The sequence below is a fragment of the Panthera leo genome, chromosome D4, assembly GCF_018350215.1.
Source record: "Panthera leo isolate Ple1 chromosome D4, P.leo_Ple1_pat1.1, whole genome shotgun sequence".
NCBI lineage: Eukaryota > Metazoa > Chordata > Mammalia > Carnivora > Felidae > Panthera > Panthera leo.
The window spans coordinates 45533716-45555664 of NC_056691.1; the positions used below are offsets into that span (position 1 = coordinate 45533716).

Genomic DNA, 21949 nt, shown 5'->3' on the forward strand with positions numbered 1-21949 from the left:
ACAATGTAAAGACAAAAACCTTTATAGGGAAATATAAATATAAATTAGTCAAAAGAATGAATGAATGAATAAATAAATAAATAATAAACAATAAATAAATAACATCAGGGCAATCATCTCTTAAGGACTGATGATCCTGAAGCTGGATTTTTTTTTTTTTTTTTTTACATATTCTTGCTTAATACTACTCACAAAATATTTGTGGAATTAAAGTCAATAAATTCTGTAATGAAGGCTGCAGTGAGAGTCTCTTGAAGTGAGCAGGCATAGTGCAGGGTGATGTGGCACGTGAGTCATTGAGAATCACTTCAAGGTGACCCCAGGTCTCCATCCTTGATGGCCAAGCTGTCTTGCAAGGTCGCCGAGGAGGACAAGGCTCTCATGATTTCCAGTCTGACAACTTCCCAGGCGCAGTCACTGTATCCCTGGTCCTCCAGGTAGACGCGGATGTCCTGGAAGTACCTCTTGATGGCCAGGGCAGGGCCGTGCATCCCCGGGGCGCGCTCTCCCTCGCCCGTGGCCTGCACCAGGCAGGCGTCCAGGGCTTCCAGCTGCCGGTGGAGGCCAGAGCGGAGTCCGTGCAGCGGCGCGGGGCTCCAGGCCGCCGAGGAGCGCTCCGTGTGCAACAGGTTGAAGGTCTGCTGGAGCAGCTCCCGCAGGACGGCGGCGGCGGCCTGGGCCTCCCGGAGCTGGCCGCCCTCCAGCATCTCCCGGGGGAAGCGGAAGTCTTTTCTGGCCCGCAGGCACAAGAAAGGGGACAGTCTCCGCATCTGGCCCAGGAGCACCAAGTTGTCCCTGCTAACCTGCGCGTGGCTCCCAGGCAGGGCACAGCCCAGAGAGCCTCCAGGGCGGCAGGTGAGCAGCGCCAGGGCGGTCAGCAGAGGGCGCAGGAGAGCCATGGGGAAGCCGAGGGGGCTGCTGGCCGGGCTGAGCTGGGGGACCTCGGGGCCGAGGTTCTCTGAGCACGGCCTCGAAGCATGGCTCTTAAATAGGGAACGCGGACAATTTCATTTTCTGAACATCCTCTCCACTTCTACTTCCTTTTTTTGTTTTCATTTATGCATTCTCCTTATTGTGTAAGAAGATGTCATCAATCTAAAATACTACGTTGGCAATGGAAGCTTTATTTCCCAATAAACTTCCGATATGTCCATCCCAATGGACACTTATCAAAGTAGAAACATCTTTGTCCTAAAGACTGGAGTGATGTAGGCATGTAGGTACTCATACACACACCTGCTCACATATATGTTTTCATATATGAACATTGCTCTTTGTGTTAGAAAGAAACTTTGGCCTTGATCGTGGACTAGGTTTTTACCCTCTTTACTTCATACAGAGACAGACTCCTTCATTCCTATGGGTTTTTGTATCTTGCTAGGTTCTGACCAGACGATGTATGGTAAATAAGCTCTTTAGAACCAGGACTGGGTTTTAATTACTGTTGTATTCACATTAGAGACTTGTGGTGATAAGTGAATGAGTTTCTTGGATGTTTCTCTTCATTCTAGAAATAATTGATGCAGGTCCATGCAGTTATGCTTCACTGGGGCCTCAGGGTCAAGACTAATAATACAGACACTATCCTTCTGCCATTTCGTAACCCGTCTACAGTGCTCCTCAGGCTGTGCCAGTGTCCCCAGCAGGAAGCCCGGTTCCGGTCTGGGACATGTAGCTGTGAAGATTCTAATCCCAGATCATTTTATTTTCTCAGCAAACCCTCACGCGCAAGGTTGTTATCACCTCTACTAACATGTTCCTCTGGAGTGACTGAGTGTCCTCAACCCAACCTCTCCTGGACTCACTCCCTGAGGGCAGGCTCACCTTTTCCTGAGGACATTAGAATTCCCCTACTGTGGAGGGGCTGGTTTCTTTGTTAGCAAAACAGCTATTGCCCCTAGATCCTTGGCCTTGTCCCTGGAGTGTTTTTGTGAGGGACCCTAGCTCTCAGCGCTGACCTCCTCCTCTCTTGAGCAGGTATAACGTGTCAATAGCCCTCAGATGCTTAGGGCAAAATTTGTCTCAACTTTTGAGACAAAAGTAGGGGAATAGCCCAACTGTAATCATTTCACCTTCAGTAAGCAAATACTTGTCATTTTGCCACCACAGCTTTTATTGTTCAATCTTTTACTTCAACTATTGAGCACTAGTTAGACTCAACATTTCTGAGCTGGGCTCGGGGGACTCACTGATGATGCCTCTCAGTGGAAGCTTCCAGCACAGAAACTAGCAACTCTCCATTGTTCATTCAGTCTGGGTATTTCTCTTTGGCTTCTTAGTCTGTTCATCTGTCTGAGGGTCAGAATGCAGGGGGTGAGGCCCCGGCTATTATGTCAGGGAGAAACAGCCTTCTCTCCTTTACTTACTTGTGTTATTTCATTTTAAATTTAAAAAACAGCAACAAAAAGAGTTTTAATGACTTAGTTTTTATGCAGTGGTTTAGTGGACATAGTCTGTCTTGCTCTTCCTGCATCATGTTTTATATCATCCGCAGGTTAATACAAAGGCAAGTAAAAGAATGAGGGGCTGCACCATTTTTCTCTATATTTCCAAGATATCAGGTTTTTGTTTTTTTGTTTCTCATTTCAACTCTCCTAGAAAGCAAAACACAACAATTGTGTTGGGCAAAAGAAAATATAGGTCTGTATGTCATGAAAATGAAAAAAGGGAAGTGACTTCTCTGCTGGCAAAAAAGCAAAGGGCTGGTTAACACAATCGGTGCAGCAAACTGGGGGCCGGGAGCTCTGGCAGAGGGAAGAGTGAAGGCCACACTGAATTCCCCCAAATCAGGAAAATAGCTGCTTTGGCCTGAGGCTCAAAGGAGAGAGCTGGCGGATGGTGATCACTCCCTTCGCCCGCCCGTGCCTCCCACCCTGAGACTCGGTTCTCCAACACTTTCCAGTATTTAGCACTTAATACCTCTAGGATTGAAACTGAAGATGGCTATAGAGAGTTTCAGGGCAATACTTAGTCCTTGTCATAGACAGCGTTAGAATCTGTTGTTGCCAGCTGGTAGCTTTTTGCAGCTTGAGGGGACATCCTCAAGAAGTGGCGGGATTTCTGCAGGGATCCCAAGCCAGCCCTCCAGTCTTGGTCTCTGCCCTTGCTGCACGTGGCCACCAGGGGGTGGTCTTCTCTGAGAGGAGCTTCGGTAGCCCACCCTTCAACCAGATCCTCCTTTCTGTCTTTTTCCCCGCAAGTGCTAATACATCACATTTGACGGTAGTAAATAAAAAGCCTTTCTTGAAGATGTTTCTGCAAAACTTAGAGATTTCATTTGATTTTTAGTTTCTACTTGTGACATGCTGCTCTTCAGGGAAACGTTTAAGCTGAGACCACAACAGACCAGAAAGCTGCTGTGTGAATAGGCTGACAGTTGAAGGGAGTGAGTGACAGGGTGTGTGGGGACTTCCTTCTGGGACAGGGAGGAAACTAGAAACGATTAGGACAGGGGAATGTGTCCTGGAATGCTGAGGGGAGAGGTGCAGGTGCCACAATATTAAAGAAACATCATGTTTTTCTGTACTTCCATCTAAGTTTTTTTTAATTTTTTTTTTTTTTTAATTTCTGAGAGAGAGACAGAGCACGAGTAGGGAAGGGCCAGAGAGAGAGGGAGACACAGAATCTGAAACAAGCTCCAGAGAATCCGAAGCAGGCTCCAGGCTCTGAGCTGTCAGCACAGAGCTGGATGTGGGGCTTGAACTCACGAACTGCGAGATCATGACCAGAGCCAAAGTCAGATGCTCAACTGACTGAGCCACCCAGGTGCCCCTGTACATCCATCTAGATACTTATTCTCAACTCTCAGATATTAATACAAGCCACTATTTCCTAATTGAATATAAATAAGACACTTGTTTGAAATAAGGAGTGACTCAGTCAGCCTTCTCCAGAATTCACCACAAAATGCTGTTTTCTTATGCTGCCTCCTTTGAAGGTCAGTTAGTGAAAGGTAGGACACACAGTTGCTAAGAATTTTGTTGAAAGAGACAAACACTATTCTCACATAGAGCCTTCTGAAGAAAAAGAAGAAAATATGAACCACACTTTTGGTCATTACTCTATGGAAGATGTGTTGCTTGGTGCCATTCAAGTGCATGACTTTAGTTAGTATTCACAATATTCTGTTATAATTCTTAGCTCTGTTTTTGTTCCTGAATTATACACAACTCACATTTGCTCCATGGATTTCCATTATTCATGTTGCGGTTACAGCTGATTTTAAACAATTTTTTGTTGCCTTAAGTATGAAGACGATGCCTAACCCAGCTTCGCACTCTCATGTGCAGAAAGTCTGCTAGTCTTTTTTTTTTTTTAAGTTTACTTATTTATTTTGAGAGAGAGAGAATATGAGCACGGGTGGGGGAGGGGCAGAGAGAAGAGAGAGAATCTCAAGCAGGCTCTCTGCTGTCAGCCTGGAGCCCGACACCTGGCCCATCTAAGGAGTCTTGAGATCATGACTTCAGCTGAAAACAAAAGTTGGACACTTAATTGAGCACCCAGGTGCCCCAAAAGACTGTCAGTCTTTATGTAATAATTGTGTTATTTGGGGACCCACCAAAGATGGTTATATTCAAAAAATTAGCAAACCTGCTTCCGATTCTGTGTCTCCCTCTCTCTCTGCCCCTCCCCCATTCATGCTCTGTCTCTCTCTGTCTCAAAACTAAATAAACGTTAGAAAAATTAAAAAAAAAAAAAAAAGGGGGGGGGGGCGCCTGGGTGGCTCAGTCGGTTAAGTGTCCGACTTCAGCTCAGGTCACGATCTCACGGTCCGTGAGTTCGAGCCCCGCGTTGGGCTCTGGGCTGATGGCTCAGAGCCTGGAGCCTGCTTCCGATTCTGTGTCTCCCTCTCTCTCTGCCCCTCCCCCGTTCATGCTCTCTCTCTCTCTCTCTCTGTCTCAAAACTAAATAAACGTTAAAAAAATTTAAAAAAAAATTAGCAGAAATTACCCGTGAGTAACGTGAAAGATTTCTTATCGTGTCAAACTCCCCTAGAAAGTGAAACGTGCTATAAGGCTGCCACAGCAAGCCAGTGTCATAATGATCAGTGAAGTAACTTAATTAATAAAACCAGTAATTCTAGGGAGTATTATTTTCTCAGTGGTAATAGATATTTTGGTGAAGGATTGAATTAATTATCCATTCCTGCCCAGTCGGTTCTTAAAGATGAGCAGCTTGCTGATGTACAAAGTAATAATAATCAAGACAGCATAAAAATCGTAACTAATTAAATGAGCTGTGGTTCAAAATAAATATAATACTAGACACATAATTATGATTTGCCAGCACATCAATTCCATGAAATCAGTGAGAAATAGATATATGGCATAAAAGGCAGAACGATGCACAGAAAAACTGCCCCACGTTATTTTCCAGACCGCACGCTGTATTCTTTTTCACTTCAGAGGCGCTAACTTCTCTTATTGAGGCTTTCAGGAATTCCAGTGTGGTTTCCTGCTTAGTAATTCCATCAAACGAACTCTCATGAAGTTCACGATGGTATCCATTTTTCTGTCGTAGCAGGCAGTTAGACGCACATCTTCCATGAATCCACTGACATTCTTCTAAGCACGTGTATTTCCTTAAATACACTCAGCATCCTCTCTTGTTATCCTTCTACTGAATGGTCAGTATACCTGTGTATCCTTCGTGGTTCTTCTCTCCCCTGCTGTGCCTTAGAATCAAGTGTAAGTCTTTCGGTCACACTACACTGTCGTCCCGCATGACCACCTCTGTTTCTGGCTTCCTGTTGCCATGTATCGACCTGTCCTATGGCATTTTTAAAAAAATCTAAGCTCGCCTATCCACTGACAATGGGCATTGGCACTTCCATGTGTATCAGTCAATGTAGAGGAGACTGACAGCTTTTATTTTTATTTCCTGACATTCTTCATTCTACCATCAGTTGAGAGAATTCACTTCTCTCCCTGCTTCATTATAATATTAAGTATGATGATGGCTTTTAGGTTTCTATCCCTACAAAAATCAAAGGTAAAGACAGCAAGAACTGTATTTGTTATATCCCATGTCGTAAGGGCAACGAACAACTTGTCTTAGAGGAAGACAGTTGTTACCTCTGATTTTAATAGAATCTGATGGGTAAATGAATCCTCTCATCCGGTTTTCCATCAAGTTGCACCATGAGACCTGATGTTACTCTTTATAAACACTTCCTACAGTAAATGAAATAAAAAAATGATACACTGATTAAATATAAAGAATACATTTTATTATATTACCAAAACATAAGGGTGCACATCACATTACTTGAAAAAATTTAAATCTCATAAATATTTAAATGAATAAATAAATAAATAAATAAATACTTAAATAGATAAAAGGATATTAGCACGGTCATCGGTAAGTGGCTTGTGCTCGTAGAGGTGACATGATGTCGCTTATTACTCCTAAAACATTTGACAAGTTATTTCGTTTCATGTCACGACTACAGCAGAAACGAGTCCTTGACATGGCAGAACAGGTGGAAAGTGTGGTATGATTGGTCAGTGAGAATCATTTCCATGTTGAACAGGTCTCATTTCTCGCTCCTTAACCTTTTCTGCAAGGCTGTTGACGAATACAAGGATCTCATGATTTCTGCTCTGACGATCTCCCAGGCACAAGGGCTGTATTTCTTCTCTTGCAGGTAGAGGGAGAGTCTTTGGAAGTAGTTCCTCAGGATGGAGTCCTGGTTGGTGAGGGGAGCCTCTCCCTCCCCCACCTCCTGCATGACACAGGCTTCCAGGCGGGTCAGCTGCCGATCAAGTCCCATGCAGAATTCCTCCAGGAGGGTGGTGTTCCAAGCAGCAGACGAGGACGCCTCTGTGCAGAAGAAGTGGAAGATCTTCTGGTTCGTCACGTGCACCACAGAGAGGGCTTGGGCCTTGTGGGACTGGTCTCCACCAAACACGTCCTGGGGGAAGGCGAAGTCATTTCTGTCCTTCTGGCAGGAGCTGGCAGGGAGTCTCCTCATTTGTCCCAGGAGCGTCAAGGCCCTCCTGTTCAGCAGGCCGTGGGTGTGAGGCAGGTCACAGCCCAGAGAGCAGACGGAGTTGCAGCCCAGCGCCACCAGGGCCACCAAGAAGGAAGAGGGCAGCGCCATCGGGGATCTTGCAGATGCTGTCGGCCTGGCTGGGGTGGGCGACTCTGTGACCCGTGGCTCTAGGTTCTCTGAACATCTTCCCTTGTGCGTGTGGCTTAAGTAGGGAACATAGCAGTTTTCACTTTCTGAACGTTGTCCTTACTTTCTACTTCTGTTTTTGCTTTCCTTTATGCACCTTCTACTTGGGTTTAGAGCATGGGTTCCACAACCATTTTTTTTTTCATCATTACCTCCTGCCTCCAGAGTTTTTGTACATATTTATCTAATTGAACCTTCTAAGAAAATTTAATAACACAGATACACATTATGTGTAATTATGTACTGTATATTTAACTGTACTTTATACATAAAAAATCATAAAAAAGGAAATATAAAGTTTACTCTATTTATCCAATGCAGGGTTAAGAATTACTAAAAATTTTTAAAAGTTAAAATTTAATGCCATTGATGCTTAAGTATGGACCTAAATTTGATTTTTTTAATGTTTGCTTATTTATTTATTTATATTTTTAATATGAAATTTATTGTCAAATTGGTTTCCATACAACACCCAGTGCTCATCCCAATTGGCGCCCTCCTCGATACCCATCACCCACCCTTCCCTCCCTCCCACCCCCCATCAACCCACAGTTTATTCTCAGTTTTTAAGAGTCTCTTATGGTTTGCCTCCCTCCCTCTCTAACTTTTTTTTTCCCCTTCCCTTCCCCTATGGTCTTCTGTTAAGTTTCTCATGATCCACATAAGGGTGAAAACACATGATATCTGTCTTTCTCTGTATGACTTATTTCACTTAGCATAACACTCTCCAGTTCCATCCACGTTGCTACAAATGGCCAGATTTCATTCTTTCTCATTGCCAAGTAGTATTCCATTGTGTATATAAACCAAAACTTTATCCATTCATCAGTTGATGGACATTTAGGCTCTTTCCATAATCTGGCTATTGTTGAAAGTGCTGCTATAAACATTGGGGTACAAGTGCCCCTATGCATCAGTACTCCTGTATCCCTTGGGTAAATTCCTGGCAGTGCTATTGCTGGGTCATAGGGTAGATCTATTTTTAATTTTTTGAGGAACCTCCAACTGTTTTCCAGAGTGGCTGCACCAGTTTGCATTCCCACCAACAGTGTAAGAGGGTTCCCGTTTCTCCACATCCTCGCCAGCATCTATAGGCTCCCGGTTTGTTCATTTTAGCCACTCTGCTGGCGTGAGGTGACATCTCAGTGTGGTTTTGATTTGTATTTCCCTGATGAGGAGCGACGCTGAGCATCTTTTCATGTGCCTGTTGGCCATCAGGATGTCTTCCTTAGAGAAGTGTCTATTCGTGTTTCTGCCCATTTCTTCACTGGATTATTTGTTTTTTGGGTGTGGAGTTTGGTGAGTTCGTTATAGATTTTGGATACTAGCCCTTTGTCCGATATGTCATTTGCAAAAATCTTTTCCCATTCCGTTGGTTGCCTTTTAGTTTTGGTGATTGTTTCCTTTGCAGTGCTGAAGCTTTTTCTCTTCATGAGGTCCCAATAGTTCATTTTTTGCTTTTAATTCTCTTGCCTTTGGCGATGTGTCAAGTAAGAAGTTGCTGCGGCTGAGGTCAGAGAGGTTTTTTCTTGCTTTCTCCTCAGGGTTTTGATGGTTTCCTGTCTCACATTCAGGTCCTTCATCCATTTTGAGTTTATTTTTGTGAATGGTGTAAGAAAGTGGTCTAGTTTCATTCTTCTGCATGTTGCTGTCCAGTTCTCCCAGCACCATTTGTTAAAGAGACTGTCTTTTTTCCATTGGATATTCTTTCCTGCTTTGTCAAAGATTAGCTGGCCATACATTTGTGGGTCCGATTCTGGAGTCTCTGTTCTATTCCAGACCTAAATTTAATTTGTGACTTATAACTTATTTACTTATATAAATTTTATATAAAGTACATAAGTAAATTAAAATTTCTATAAAGACATAACTATTTCAATGTACTTAAATATTTAAAATCATTCCAAATTGCTTAAAGCAAGAAAAAATTTTAATTATTCACTTAAATTATTCCCTGATTTATTTTCAGTGTACTGAATTTTAATGTTGCCTCATGACAAAATAATTTTTTTCAGTTTATTTATTTACTTGAGAGAGAGCACAAGCAGAAGAGGGGCAGAGAGAAGGAGAGACAGAATCCAAAGCAGGCTCCGCGCCATCAGCACAGAGCCCGACATGGGACTCAAACTCATAAACCGTGAGATCATGAGCTAAGCTGAGATTAAGAGTCAGACGCTTAACCGACTGAGCCACCCAGGCGCCCTGACAAAATAATTTTTAACTTAACCTGCTGCTAGATACTCTTGAAGATATTGTCACAATATTTTTCTGTTTCCCACTAGATAATTGCTGATGTGTTGAGTGAGTTTTGTAGAATTAAATCATAAAATATAATATATTTGTATTTAATTCCCAAAGCCCATTTCACACGAGGCTCAGACAAAAGCAACATGCACAAGACAGCCCATAGCAGCTCACAAATAAGCAAAGGCCACCTCTCCCAGAATGACTTTGAGATCCAAGAAACAATGGAGAGAAACTCTTCCAATCACAGAGACGGCTTAGCCCCAGGTTTGTCACACTGATCTTGCAGATGTTTTGTGTATATTCCACAAATCCAATGTCCGTGCTTCTCGTATGATACCCAAGAAAATCCAATGAGAGAAAATAAATATTAAGGAATAATGTTTTGTTAGACTGGCCCAATGTTGAGCTTTGCAGTGCCACAGACCACTGCAATATTCCAGGCTGGTTCACAACCCTAGGAACTTACTGTTATACCCTTGGAAGCAATTGTAACAACTATTCCACCTGGGGTGGCAATGCTGATAATGGGGGAGACTATTCATATACAGAACCGGGGAGTATGTGAAGTCTCGATACCTCGCACTCAATTTTGCTGTGAAGCTAACAGCTCTTGGGGGCTCAGTTGGTTCAGCTCAGGTCATGATCTCACGATTCATGAGTTCAAGCCCCACATCAGACTCTCTGCTGTCAGCACAGAGCCTGCTTCAGATCCTCTGTCCCCAGTCTCTCTCTGCCCCTCCCTTATGTGCTCACTCTCTCTCTCAAAAAAAAAAAAAAAAAAAGAAAGAGAACACTTGTGCTTTTTCAAAACTGTATCCAAGGTAAGGAAATTGGCTTATTATGTTATTGGAGTCCGTTCTTTCCAGGAAAGAGCCATTTTTCTCTGTAGAAAAGACTCCTGCCTGGGAACAGACTTCTGTAGACCACAAGCCACGTCTCCAGACCCGGTCATTGTCTTTGTCCATCTTGGCCAGTAGGTGGCACTCTTCCTTCGTAAATATTTTAACGGACCCCTGACTAAAATGATGCTGCTTTCTCTTTCCTTTTTCCCTAAGCTAGTTACATCATTGCAGGAGGAACATTCCGTCATGGCCAAAAATAGTCACGAGAAGAAAAAGAAGAGAACAAGAACTCTCCTATGAGAGTTTCCAAAAACCTAGAACTTTCACACAACTCTTGATTTCAGTTAGTGACTTTTGCACATGGCCAGAAACCACAGCGGAAAAGGAAGCAGCTGTGTGAATGGGCAGGGCAGGTTCAGGAGGAGAGACTGAGGAGAGCAGAGCTCACTGGGGGTTTCTACACTGGGGCAGAAGGAAACACTGTGAGATGCAGGTGAAGAATGAGATCTGGAGAAGCGGGAGGAAAGGGGAACGTGCTAGTGTCAGAATACATAGTGCACGTGTATATACATAGTATCTATGTGCACATAGTATATTAGTAGGTATATAATTGCATTGATGAGCCACTTGATCCCAATTCTGTTTCTTTAGACTATCAGCATTTTGCAGTCAGTTACAGAGAGAGGGCTAGGAGAAGTTACTTATGCTCTTATAGACCTCTACGAATAAATAAGAACATGATGGTAAGCCTTCATTCAGTGGAAAATACTCCGCTAAGTGCTTCTAAATGTTCTAACGTGACCACCCTGCTAAGGGGACACAGGAAAGTTAGAGGGGCTTGCAGTTTTGTCCTCCCTGTCCCCCGAGTGGAAGAGGAGAGAGGGCTGGACTTCCCTTCCCCCGGTGGGGGTGGGGGGAGGCTCTAGGAAAATCATTTCCCTGGAGAGCAGGCCTTTGTTGAGGGGAACAGAAGACTGAGAGGATTCCCAGCCAGTGATTTCTCTTTCCTTTCCTCTGCTGGAAGCACCAGGAGTTTGTTTTCTCATCTTCACAGTGAGAACCTGGTGAAGGTTTCTCCCGAAGGTAACACTCACAAAAGCCTGTGGCCCCCAAAGACAGGATATCTTGCAGTTTTTCGATCTCAAGCTCATCCATATGGAACTGCCAGTAATTCTTCCATTTCAGCTTCAGTGTTTCTACCAATACGAGCTTCAGCTGTGCTTTAAACTCTTGCATTTCTGCTCCCAGTCATCCAGGGTCTCTGCCTGCATCCCCCTCTTTCTGCAGAGCTAAGGGCGGCAGCTGGCACCTCGACCCCCAATTCTCTGATGGATCTAAGAAGAGTTGTTGCTTTTCAGCTTGTTTGGCACTTGTGTTGTAGTTGATGGAAGGTCAAGGCTGACGACGAGCCCAGCTGATTACATGTTGGATGGGAACCAGAACGTCCGCCAATACATGAATACGTATGTCCCATCGTTAGAGGTAAGTGTCTCCCAAGGAAAGAGGCCCGAGAGATAATCACTGGAGAAGAACATTGGAGCACATTTTTGAACAATTTAACTCGATACATTCTAAGACGAGAGCAGAAATAAAGTCAGTGAAATGACTAAATACCTGGGAATGTGACTTCATGTATTAAAGAGAATCATTTTGGGGTCTCCTTCCTTCCTCCTTACTAATTGTTACGAATTTGAATATGCAGACAACGATCACGTGATTTGCACTCAGGCATCTTTCTAGAGGCACAATCACTCCATTGCTTCTCTTTAGACTGAGATGAAGTCCCGGATGGAACTTTTGTCCTCTAGTGAAAGGTTCTTGCAGGAGTGTCCGGGTGTGTGCATTTGAGGCAGGTGTCCCAGGTTCCGGCTGTCCCTGGAGCCCCGGGCAGTTTGTCCAGCAGAATCGGGTTCCAGGCAGCGGATGGCACTTTGTGAGGAACTTAGAAGGTCTGCCGGAGCAGCTCCTGAGGACAGAGGTGGCCTGGGCCTCCTGCAACCGGCAGCCACCCACCCTCTCCCCGGGGGGGATGCCCCTCAGTCAGGAGAACGGGGACATCCTCCTGATCTGTGTCAGAAGCAGTAGGTCTTCCTGTGAAGCCGCCCGTGGCCGGGAGGCAGGTCAGAGCCCAGAAAGGAGATGCGGCCACAGGGATCCAGCAGGAGTCCCGCAGAGGGGGTGCGTGCTGGGCACCTGAGGGGTCTGGTGGCCTGGGTGACGAGCGAGGGGGGCATCTTGGGCCCTAGTTCATCTCAAGTTCTTTTTCACATGTCTTTTAATACAAAACCGTTTTCATTTTCTGAATGTTCCTGTATACGTTTTATTCTTCTCAAGTTTTTTTCCTTCCTTTATGTAAGCCTTAGATTAGAGTAGATTAGATTAGAAAACATTAACCCTATGAATTACTCATTTCACTATTTCATTGAAGTTTAATTTGCCCCAGTACTTCAAATGTTTCAGCGTAAAGGGATCCAAAGCTTTCAAATGACGGAAATCTTTTGTGTTACGATCAAAAGTAGGTAGGTGTTGTTCTCCTTGCTCAGGACATAGTTTTACCTCCGATCCTGAGCTCTGTTGTTGTGATTTTTATTTTTTGCGCATCAGTCAAGATGCCTGGTCCCTTTGGGTCAGCGTGCCCATAGCCCTGTGTGTGACACCTGGCTCCCCTCGCTCACTCTCTCTTTCTCTGTAACTGGCCGCCAGGAGTCAGCTCATCATACTTCCAGCTTTGAGCAAAATTTTATTGGAGGGTGACTGCTTTTGTCCCCCAAATAATCAACTGTCTGCGACCCAAGCTTGTTTCTGTGACCAATTCCTTCTCTTTCTGTCAGGTGCTCAAGAGTCAGATTTTTCCATAGCTTCCAGAGGACACAAACGTTATGCACTTCATGTGTGTAGGGGGCACTGGTGTGGGTAAACTATCTTTTTTTTTTTTTTTTTGTAACCTTAAATAGGAATTTACCTATTTACAATTTACCTATTGTAACCTAAAATAGGAAATTTATTTTGCTAAATGTTGATTTCTATGTGGAGTTCAGTTTATTAACCTGTGGAGTCCTTCTCATGCTCTCAGTTTCTGAGGCCGCAGGGGACTCAGTGTTGATTTTCCTGCTGCTGGAGGCTTGCACTGAAGTAACTAATAAGGGTTCCGGGGTTAGTGAGTCAGTTCTTTTCTCCTGGGCTATTTGGTTCATCGTGATCCATCTCACAGCGAAGATGTGGGGCAGGGAGGCCACATACCTGAGAAAACTAACCCCTTTCTTTACTAGCTTGGAGTTTTCTACATTGTATATGTTCTTTTTAATTTAGTAATTTTATAGGCACGGGTGGACTTCTCTTCTGAATTCCTTTCTCCTTCATCTTGAGGTCAGTACCAAAAGAGGGAAGCAAGAGTGAAAACGGGAAGGGCCTATACCATTATTTCCCATCAGTTTTGATACAGCATCTTTTTCTTTCTCCACTCAGCTTTCCTAGAAAGCTGTCACGGCATTGGGATGCACCGAGGCACCAGGAAATCAAAGGCAAATCTGACCGTGGTGATGGCCGTGGAAACGCTAGGGTGGCTCCCAGGTGAGAGGAAGCCAGCAGGAGCCCTTGGCTTCTGCTACCACCTTCCACCTGCTCACTGTGGTGCCTGCTTGTGAATTCCACCCAGCCCTCGCTAAGGTCAGTTCCATCTGCTTCCCCACATACTGGAAGGTTTCCGTCCACAGAACAGCTTCCTGACCTTCCGCATAGTACGCATCAAAATGATAATAGATTATCATGGTAAGGAATGAAAGGTGCCATGCTTTAAAATAAACACAACGTTAAGCATATGAACATGATTTGCCAATACATCCAATCCATGTATCTATCCAGAGACACACATAGCGCAAAACGGAGAACTCTGCAGGAAAAAAAAAAAAAAAAATTCACGTAATTCCCAATTCCCATTCTATTCTCCTCTTGCATTGCAGCAGGCACATCTCTCACAACTATTTGCTCCTTATAGCTGAACTTCTCTTCTCTTATTCACTCATTCCCTCCCACCCTCCAATATGGTTTCTGTGAGTTCTTCCAAACCAGCTCTCACCAAAGCTTCAATGCCCCCTTCATCCCAGTGCGGTGGGCACTTGACATCCACATTTTACAATGATGCAATTCTTTGAAGCCATTTCAGTCCTTGAAATAGACTTTTACCGATATTCTCTCTTACCCTACTACCTCATGGCCATTCCGTCTCTGTTTCTGTTGTGGCTCTTTTCTCCCTTTACCATGTGAAGTTTCGAGGAATCAATCTGAAGTTCTTTGCTCATGCTCTCCTCCTCCCGTGTGACCGCTTCTGTTTTAAGGCTTTCAGTTAATGGCGTTGCTTGTAAATTGCAGACTCAAATATCCATTTTCCAAAGAATATTCGCACTTGGAAGTCTACCAGTCAATTATAGGAGATATCTACGGCTTTTGTTTCTGTTTCCTGGCATGCTTTCCTGCAGATTCTGCTGAGAGAACTCCATTTTTCCCCTTCTCCTCATCCTACCGTTTAATATAACAGATATAAATTCAGTGTGATTATTGTCTTTAGGTTGCTTTCTCCACAAAACCCACTGGTGCAAAAGCAGAACTGGATTTGTTATGTCCACCCCTATCCTGACAGCCGCATACAGACTGGCTTAGAGAAAGTCTATTTTTAATGTATAACGTGAATAATGTAATGAATAAGTGAATTGCACAATCCATTCTTTCATCAGAGTTGTTTCTTTTTTAAATGATAAACAAAGACAAGAATTTTTCTATAGAAAATATTTAATAAAGAAAATAATAAGTTGAATAAATATAAAGAATATATTTTTCTCTTAACCACAAAGTGAAAGTACATCATTATTATTCAAATATAATTTAAATCTTATAAATAGTTAAGTAAATAAATAAATTGTTAAATAGATCAGCAAGGTCATCGGAAAGTGACTAGTGCTTGTAGAGTTGACATGATGTACTTAAGACTCCTGAAAATATTGACAGATTGATGCCATTCATGTCACAATCACAGCAGAAATGACTCTTTGACATGGCAGAACACGTGGAAAGTGTGATATGATTCGTCACACTTTAGTCATTTCCATGTTGAACGGGTCTCATTTCTCGCTCCTTAATCTTTTCTGCAAGGCTATTGATGAATAATACAAGGACCTCATGATTTCTGCTCTGACGATCTCCCAGGCACAAGGGCTGTATTTCTTCTCTTGCAGGTAGAGGGAGAGTCTTTGGAAGTAGTTCCTCAGGATGGAGTCCTGGTTGGTGAGGGGAGCCTCTCCCTCCCCCACCTCCTGCATGACACAGGCTTCCAGGCGGGTCAGCTGCCGATCAAGTCCCATGCAGAATTCCTCCAGGAGGGTGGTGTTCCAAGCAGCAGACGAGGACGCCTCTGTGCAGAAGAAGTGGAAGATCTTCTGGTTCGTCACGTGCACCACAGAGAGGGCTTGGGCCTTGTGGGACTGGTCTCCACCAAACACGTCCTGGGGGAAGGCGAAGTCATTTCTGTCCTTCTGGCAGGAGCTGGCAGGGAGTCTCCTCATTTGTCCCAGGAGCGTCAAGGCCCTCCTGTTCAGCAGGCCGTGGGTGTGAGGCAGGTCACAGCCCAGAGAGCAGACGGAGTTGCAGCCCAGCGCCACCAGGGCCACCAAGAAGGAAGAGGGCAGCGCCATCGGGGATCTTGCAGATGCTGTCGGCCTGGCTGGGGTGGGCGACTCTGTGACCCGTGGCTCTAGGTTCTCTGAACATCTTCCCTTGTGCGCACCTCCTAAATGGGAACACGTGAGTTTCCATTTTCCGAATCTCCTCTTACTTCCTATTTTTGTTTTCTGTTTTTCATTTTGCATTCTCCAAATGGGTTTAGAGCAGTGCTTCTCAACCATTTTTTTTAATTATTGTCCCCTTCCCCTGACCCCTGAGCCCTTTTAGATTTTTTTTGCTAATTGAACCCCTAATGAAATTTTAATGACACAGTTATACTCTATATCTATTTATGTACTCTCTCTGTATCTATCCTTTATACATAGAAAAAGAGAGTGCCAAACTTCCTTTTTTATCCAAGGCAGGGTTAAAATTGATAAAAATTTTAAGCTAAAAGTAAATTTAAAGTTATTAACATTTTATGTATCTCTATAGCTAAGTTTGCAGAGCAAATTTTAACATATTTACGTATATAAATAGTAATGTATTAAGTTACATATTCAAATTGAAAATTATACAAAGACAATAATAATATACATGTAATGATATACTTAAAACGTTTTCAAGAACTTCTAAAAACAAATGAAAAATTACAGTATTGTCTTAACATGTATTTTTAGGTCTTAACTTTTAATTTTGCTTCGTATCAAAAAACAATTTTTCATTTCACTAGCAGCTAGATATTCATCAAGATATTCTCAACATCGATTTCTTTTCAGCAATTGACATAATTATAAATGAGTTGAATAACTTGAGTAGAACTAAATGATCAAATATAAACTACTCGCATTTAGTTTTAGAGCCCAGTTCACGCTAAGGCTCCAACGTAAGCACCGTGGCCTCTTCTAGGTAAGGGAAGCCCACCTCTCACAACACAGCTTTGAAATGTAGCAAATGATGGAGGGAGAGTCCTCTGGCGATCCAGCTACTGGGCCATTGACGATTTCGGTGGTTTTCCAGGCGGCCGGCAGGTGGCCCGCGGCCGTCCTTTTCGGAAGTGGCTTTGGGGCAAAGAAGCTGTGACTTTGAAACCGAAAGCGGAGCGTCGGGGCAGCTTCTGGGCAGCTTCGGGGGACTCCAGGCTGAGCCGTTCCAAGAGCGCCAGGGCAAAGCGAGGGCTGAGGCGCTCTCGGCGCCAACTGTGTGCTGCCTTTATATCCCCGCAGAGCCCTGCTTCTCCCCGCCCTTCACGCCTGGCGGGCACCTCCTCTGTGCTTCCTCCTCCAGGAACATCCTCCACGGGGAGGGAGGCGTGGACCTTGAGTTTTCTGGGCTCCCTGTGTCCAGAACGCTCCTTTTGCGCCGAAAGTGCAGCCGGGCCATTTTTTCCAACAATCGTTTCCTAAACGAACTGGAGGCTCCGAACCCGCGTGAGCGCGTTGAATCGCGCTGTCAGCCTAGGGTAGCGTGTGCGCCCGAGGCCGCGGCCGAGACCGGCTCGGACAGGATTGGGGGGTAAGAGGGTACGGAGGACAGGGCCCGAAGGCAGGAAGATGGGAGGGTGGGAGGAGGGGGCGATGGAGCGACGGGATGAGCGGACAGTGGGACGTTAGCGCGATGGGACGACGGGGTGATCAGGCGTCGGAATCAAGGGACGACGGGACTGTGGGACGATGAGACGATGGGACGATGGGGCGATGGAGCGATGGGGCGATGGGGCGATGGGGCTATTCGACGATGGGACAATGGGCGATGGGGCGATGGGACGATGGGGCGATGGGACGATGGTACGATGGGGCGATGCGACGATGGGGCGATGGGGCGATGGGACGATGGGGCAATGGGCGATGGGGCGATGGAACGGTGGGGCGATGGGACGATGGGGCTATTCGACGATGGGGCTATTCGACGATGGGGCTATTCGACGATGGGGCGATGCGACGATGGGACAATGGGCGATGGGGCGATGGGACGATGGGGGAATGGGACGATGGGACGATGGGATGATGGGACGATGGGGCGATGGGGCGATGGGGCGATGGGGCGATGGGGCATTGGGACGGTGGGGCGATGGGACGATGGGGCTATTCGACGATGGGGCTATTCTACGATGGGGCTATTCGACGATGGGGCGATGCGACGATGGGGCGATGGGACGATGGGGCGATGGGACGATGGGACGATGGGGCGATGGGACGATGGGGCGATGGGGCGATGGGGCGATGGGGCGATGGGGCATTGGGACGGTGGGGCGATGGGACGATGGGGCTATTCGACGATGGGGCTATTCGACGATGGGGCGATGCGACGATGGGGCTATTCGACGATGGGGCGATGCGACGATGGGGCTATTCGACGATGGGGTATTCGACGATGGGGCGATGCGACGATGGGACAATGGGCGATGGGACGATGGGGGAATGGGACGATGGGACGATGGGATGATGGGGCGATGGGGCGATGGGGCGATGGGGCGATGGGGCATTGGGACGGTGGGGCGATGGGACGATGGGGCTATTCGACGATGGGGCTATTCGACGATGGGGCGATGCGACGATGGGACAATGGGCGATGGGGCGATGGGACGATGGGGGAATGGGACGATGGGACGATGGGATAATGGGACGATGGGGCGATGGGGCATTGGGACGGTGGGGCGATGGGACGATGGGGCTATTCGACGATGGGGCTATTCGACGATGGTGCTATTCGACGATGGGGCGATGCGACGATGGGACAATGGGCGATGGGACGATGGGGGAATGGGACGATGGGATGATGGGATGATGGGACGATGGGGCGATGGGGCGATGGGGCGATGGGGCATTGGGACGATGGGGCGATGGTGCGATGGGACGATGGGACCATGTGGCGATGCAACGATGGGGCAATGCGCGATGGGGCGATGGGACGGTGAGGCGATGGGACGATGGGGCGATGGGACGATGGGGCTATGCGACGATGGGGCGATGCAACGATGGGGCAATGCGCGATGGGGCGATGGGACGGTGGGACGGTGGGGCGATGCAACGATGGGGCGATGGGGCGATGGGACGGTGGGACGGTGGGGCGATGGGACGATGGGGCTATTCGACGATGGGGCGATGCGAGGATGGGACAATGGGCGATGAGGCGGTGGGAAGATGGGGCGATGGGACGATGGGACGATTGGGCGATGGGGCGATGGGACGATGGGACGATGTGGCGATGCAACCATGGGGCAATGCGCGATGGGGCGATGGGACGGTGAGGCGATGGGACGATGGGACGATGGGACGATGGGGCTATGGGATGATGGGGCAATGCGACGATGGGGTGATGCGACGATGGGACGATGGGGCGATGGGGCGGTGGGACGATGGGACGATGGGGCGATGGGACGATGGGACGATGGGGCGATGCGACGATGGGGCGATGGGGCGATGGGACGATGGGGCGATGGGGCATTGGGACCATGGGACGATGGGGCGATGGGGCGATGGGACGATGGGACGATGTGGAGATGCAACGATGGGGCAATGCGCGATGGGGGGATGGGACGGTGAGGCGATGGGACGATGGGGCGATGGGACGATGGGGCTATGCGACGATGGGGCAATGCGACGATGGGACAATGGGCGATGGGGAGATGGGACGATGGGGCGATGCAACGATGGGGCAATGCGCGATGGGGCGATGGGACGGTGAGGCGATGGGACGATGGGGCTATGCGACGATGGGACAATGGGCGATGGGGCGATGGGACGATGGGGCGATGGGACGATGGGGCGATGGGACGATGGGGCGATGGGACGATGGGACGATGGGGCGATGCGACGATGGGGCAATGCGCCATGGGGCGATGGGACGGTGAGGCGATGGGACGATGGGGCTATTCGACGATGGGGCGATGCGACGATGGGACAATGGACGATGGGACGATGGGACGATGGGGCGATGGGACGATGGGACGATGGGACGATGGGGCGATGCAACGATGGGGCAATGGGCGATGGGGCGATAGGACGGTGGGGCGATGGGACGATGGGGCTATTCGACGATGGGGCTATGCGACGATGGGACAATGGGCGATGGGGCGATGGGACGATGGGGCGATGGGATGATGGGACGATGGGACGATGGGGCGATTCGACGATGGGGCGATGGGGCGATGGGGCATTGGGACGATGGGGCGATGGGACGATGGGGCGATGGGGCATTGGGACGATGGGACGATGTGGCGATGCAACGATGGGGCAATGCGCGATGGGGCGATGGGACGGTGAGGCGACGGGACGATGGGGCGATGGGACGATGGGGCTATGCGACGATGGGGCGATGCGACGATGGGGCAATGCGCGATGGGGCGATGGGACGGTGAGGCGATGGGACGATGGGGCGATGGGACGATGGGGCCTATGCGACGATGGGGCGATGCGACGATGGGACAATGGGCGATGGGGCGGTGGGACGGTGAGGCGATGGGACGATGGGGCGATGGGACGATGGGGCTATGCGACGATGGGGCGATGCGACGATGGGACAATGGGCGATGGGGCGGTGGGACGATGGGGCTATGCGACGATGGGGCGATGGGACGATGGGGCGATGGGACGATGGGGCGATGGGCGATGGGGCGATGGGACGGTGAGGCGATGGGACGATGGGGCGATGGGACGATGGGGCGATGCGACGATGGGGCGATGGGACGATGGGGCTATGCGACGATGGGGCGATGCGACGATGGGACAATGGGCGATGGGGCGGTGGGACGATGGGGCTATGCGACGATGGGGCGATGGGACGATGGGGCGATGGGACGATGGGGCGATGGGCGATGGGGCGATGGGACGGTGAGGCGATGGGACGATGGGGCGATGGGACGATGGGGCGATGCGATGATGGGGCGATGGGACGATGGGACGATGGGGCGATGCAACGATGGGCAATGCGCGATGCGGCGATGGGACGGTGAGGCGATGGGACGATGGGGCTATGCGGCGATGGGACAATGGGCGATGGGGCGATGGGGCGATGGGGAGATGGGACGCGCCTGGACCAAAACACGGATACAGTCGTGGGAGCCAGTCGCGCGCCGCCAGTATCTGGATGCTCTCTGTGAGGAAGTCCGGCGCCCAATAGCGTTCTGCTGACTTCCAGCAACAGTGGCCAGCGTCGGAATCAAGGGACGACCGGACTGTGGGACGATGGGACGATGGGGCGATGGGACGATGGGACGATGAGGCATTGGGCGATGGGGCGCTGGGACTTGGGGCGATGGGACGGTGGGGCGATGGGCGATGGGGCTATGCGACGATGGGGCGATGCGACGATGGGACAATGGGCGATGGGGCGGTGGGACGATGGGACGATGGGGCGATGGGACGATGGGACGATGGGGCGATGCGACGATGGGGCGATAGGGCGACGGGCGATGGGGCGATGGGGCGATAGGACGCTCCTGGACCAAAGCGCTGATACAGTCGTGGGAGCCAGTCGCGCGCCCCCACCATCTGGATGCTCTTTGTGAGGAAGTGTGGCGCCCACTAGCGTTCTGCTGACTACTAGCAACATTGGCCAGCGGGAAGCTGGTGCGCAGGCGTCAACAGATGGCACTTTGCAAAGGAGGAATTGAGAATCTCGCACAGCACTGTCGTCAACTGGGTCACCATGACGTATTTGATAGTGAATATTACATTAAAATATCAGACCTAAGATATTAAACATTCTCATATTAAGATATTCAACCGCTATTTTCGTGAACTTTTTGCAGTGGGATTGAATGGATATTTACCGCAAAACCACAATTGAATATAACTTTACTCCTCCACCATTGATGGAAACAAACTCAATAATATAGTGGAGATTACTTCTTCTTACAGTTGGTAGAACTGTACGTTTGACCATTTCTTGTGTCTCCCTGACAAACTTCATGTCATTTTTATTTAACTCCTGGTTAATGAAACTTCTCTCCCAGTATTCCAACTTGACTCTATGGTTAAAGAGGAAGGGTGGTGTTGTGCACAAGCATTCAGCACATTTGGCAGGT

At 48.0% G+C, this 21949-nt stretch overlaps 3 protein-coding genes across 3 annotated transcripts; all 3 read right to left on the reverse strand.

The window, feature by feature from the left end:
* Window positions 1-304: 304 nt before the first annotated feature.
* Window positions 305-899, reverse strand: LOC122205256 (interferon omega-1-like). The gene has a single exon (XM_042913477.1). It carries the CDS (start codon window positions 897-899, stop codon window positions 309-311), a length of 591 nt encoding a protein of 196 aa, XP_042769411.1. The 3' UTR covers window positions 305-308.
* Window positions 900-6535: 5636 nt separating this feature from the next.
* On the reverse strand, window positions 6536-7102 carry LOC122205002 (interferon alpha-like). Its single transcript, XM_042912935.1, has one exon. It carries the CDS (start codon window positions 7100-7102, stop codon window positions 6536-6538), a length of 567 nt encoding a protein of 188 aa, XP_042768869.1.
* Window positions 7103-15383: 8281 nt separating this feature from the next.
* LOC122205007 (interferon alpha-like) lies at window positions 15384-15953 on the reverse strand. The gene has a single exon (XM_042912944.1). It carries the CDS (start codon window positions 15951-15953, stop codon window positions 15384-15386), a length of 570 nt encoding a protein of 189 aa, XP_042768878.1.
* Window positions 15954-21949: the final 5996 nt, after the last annotated feature.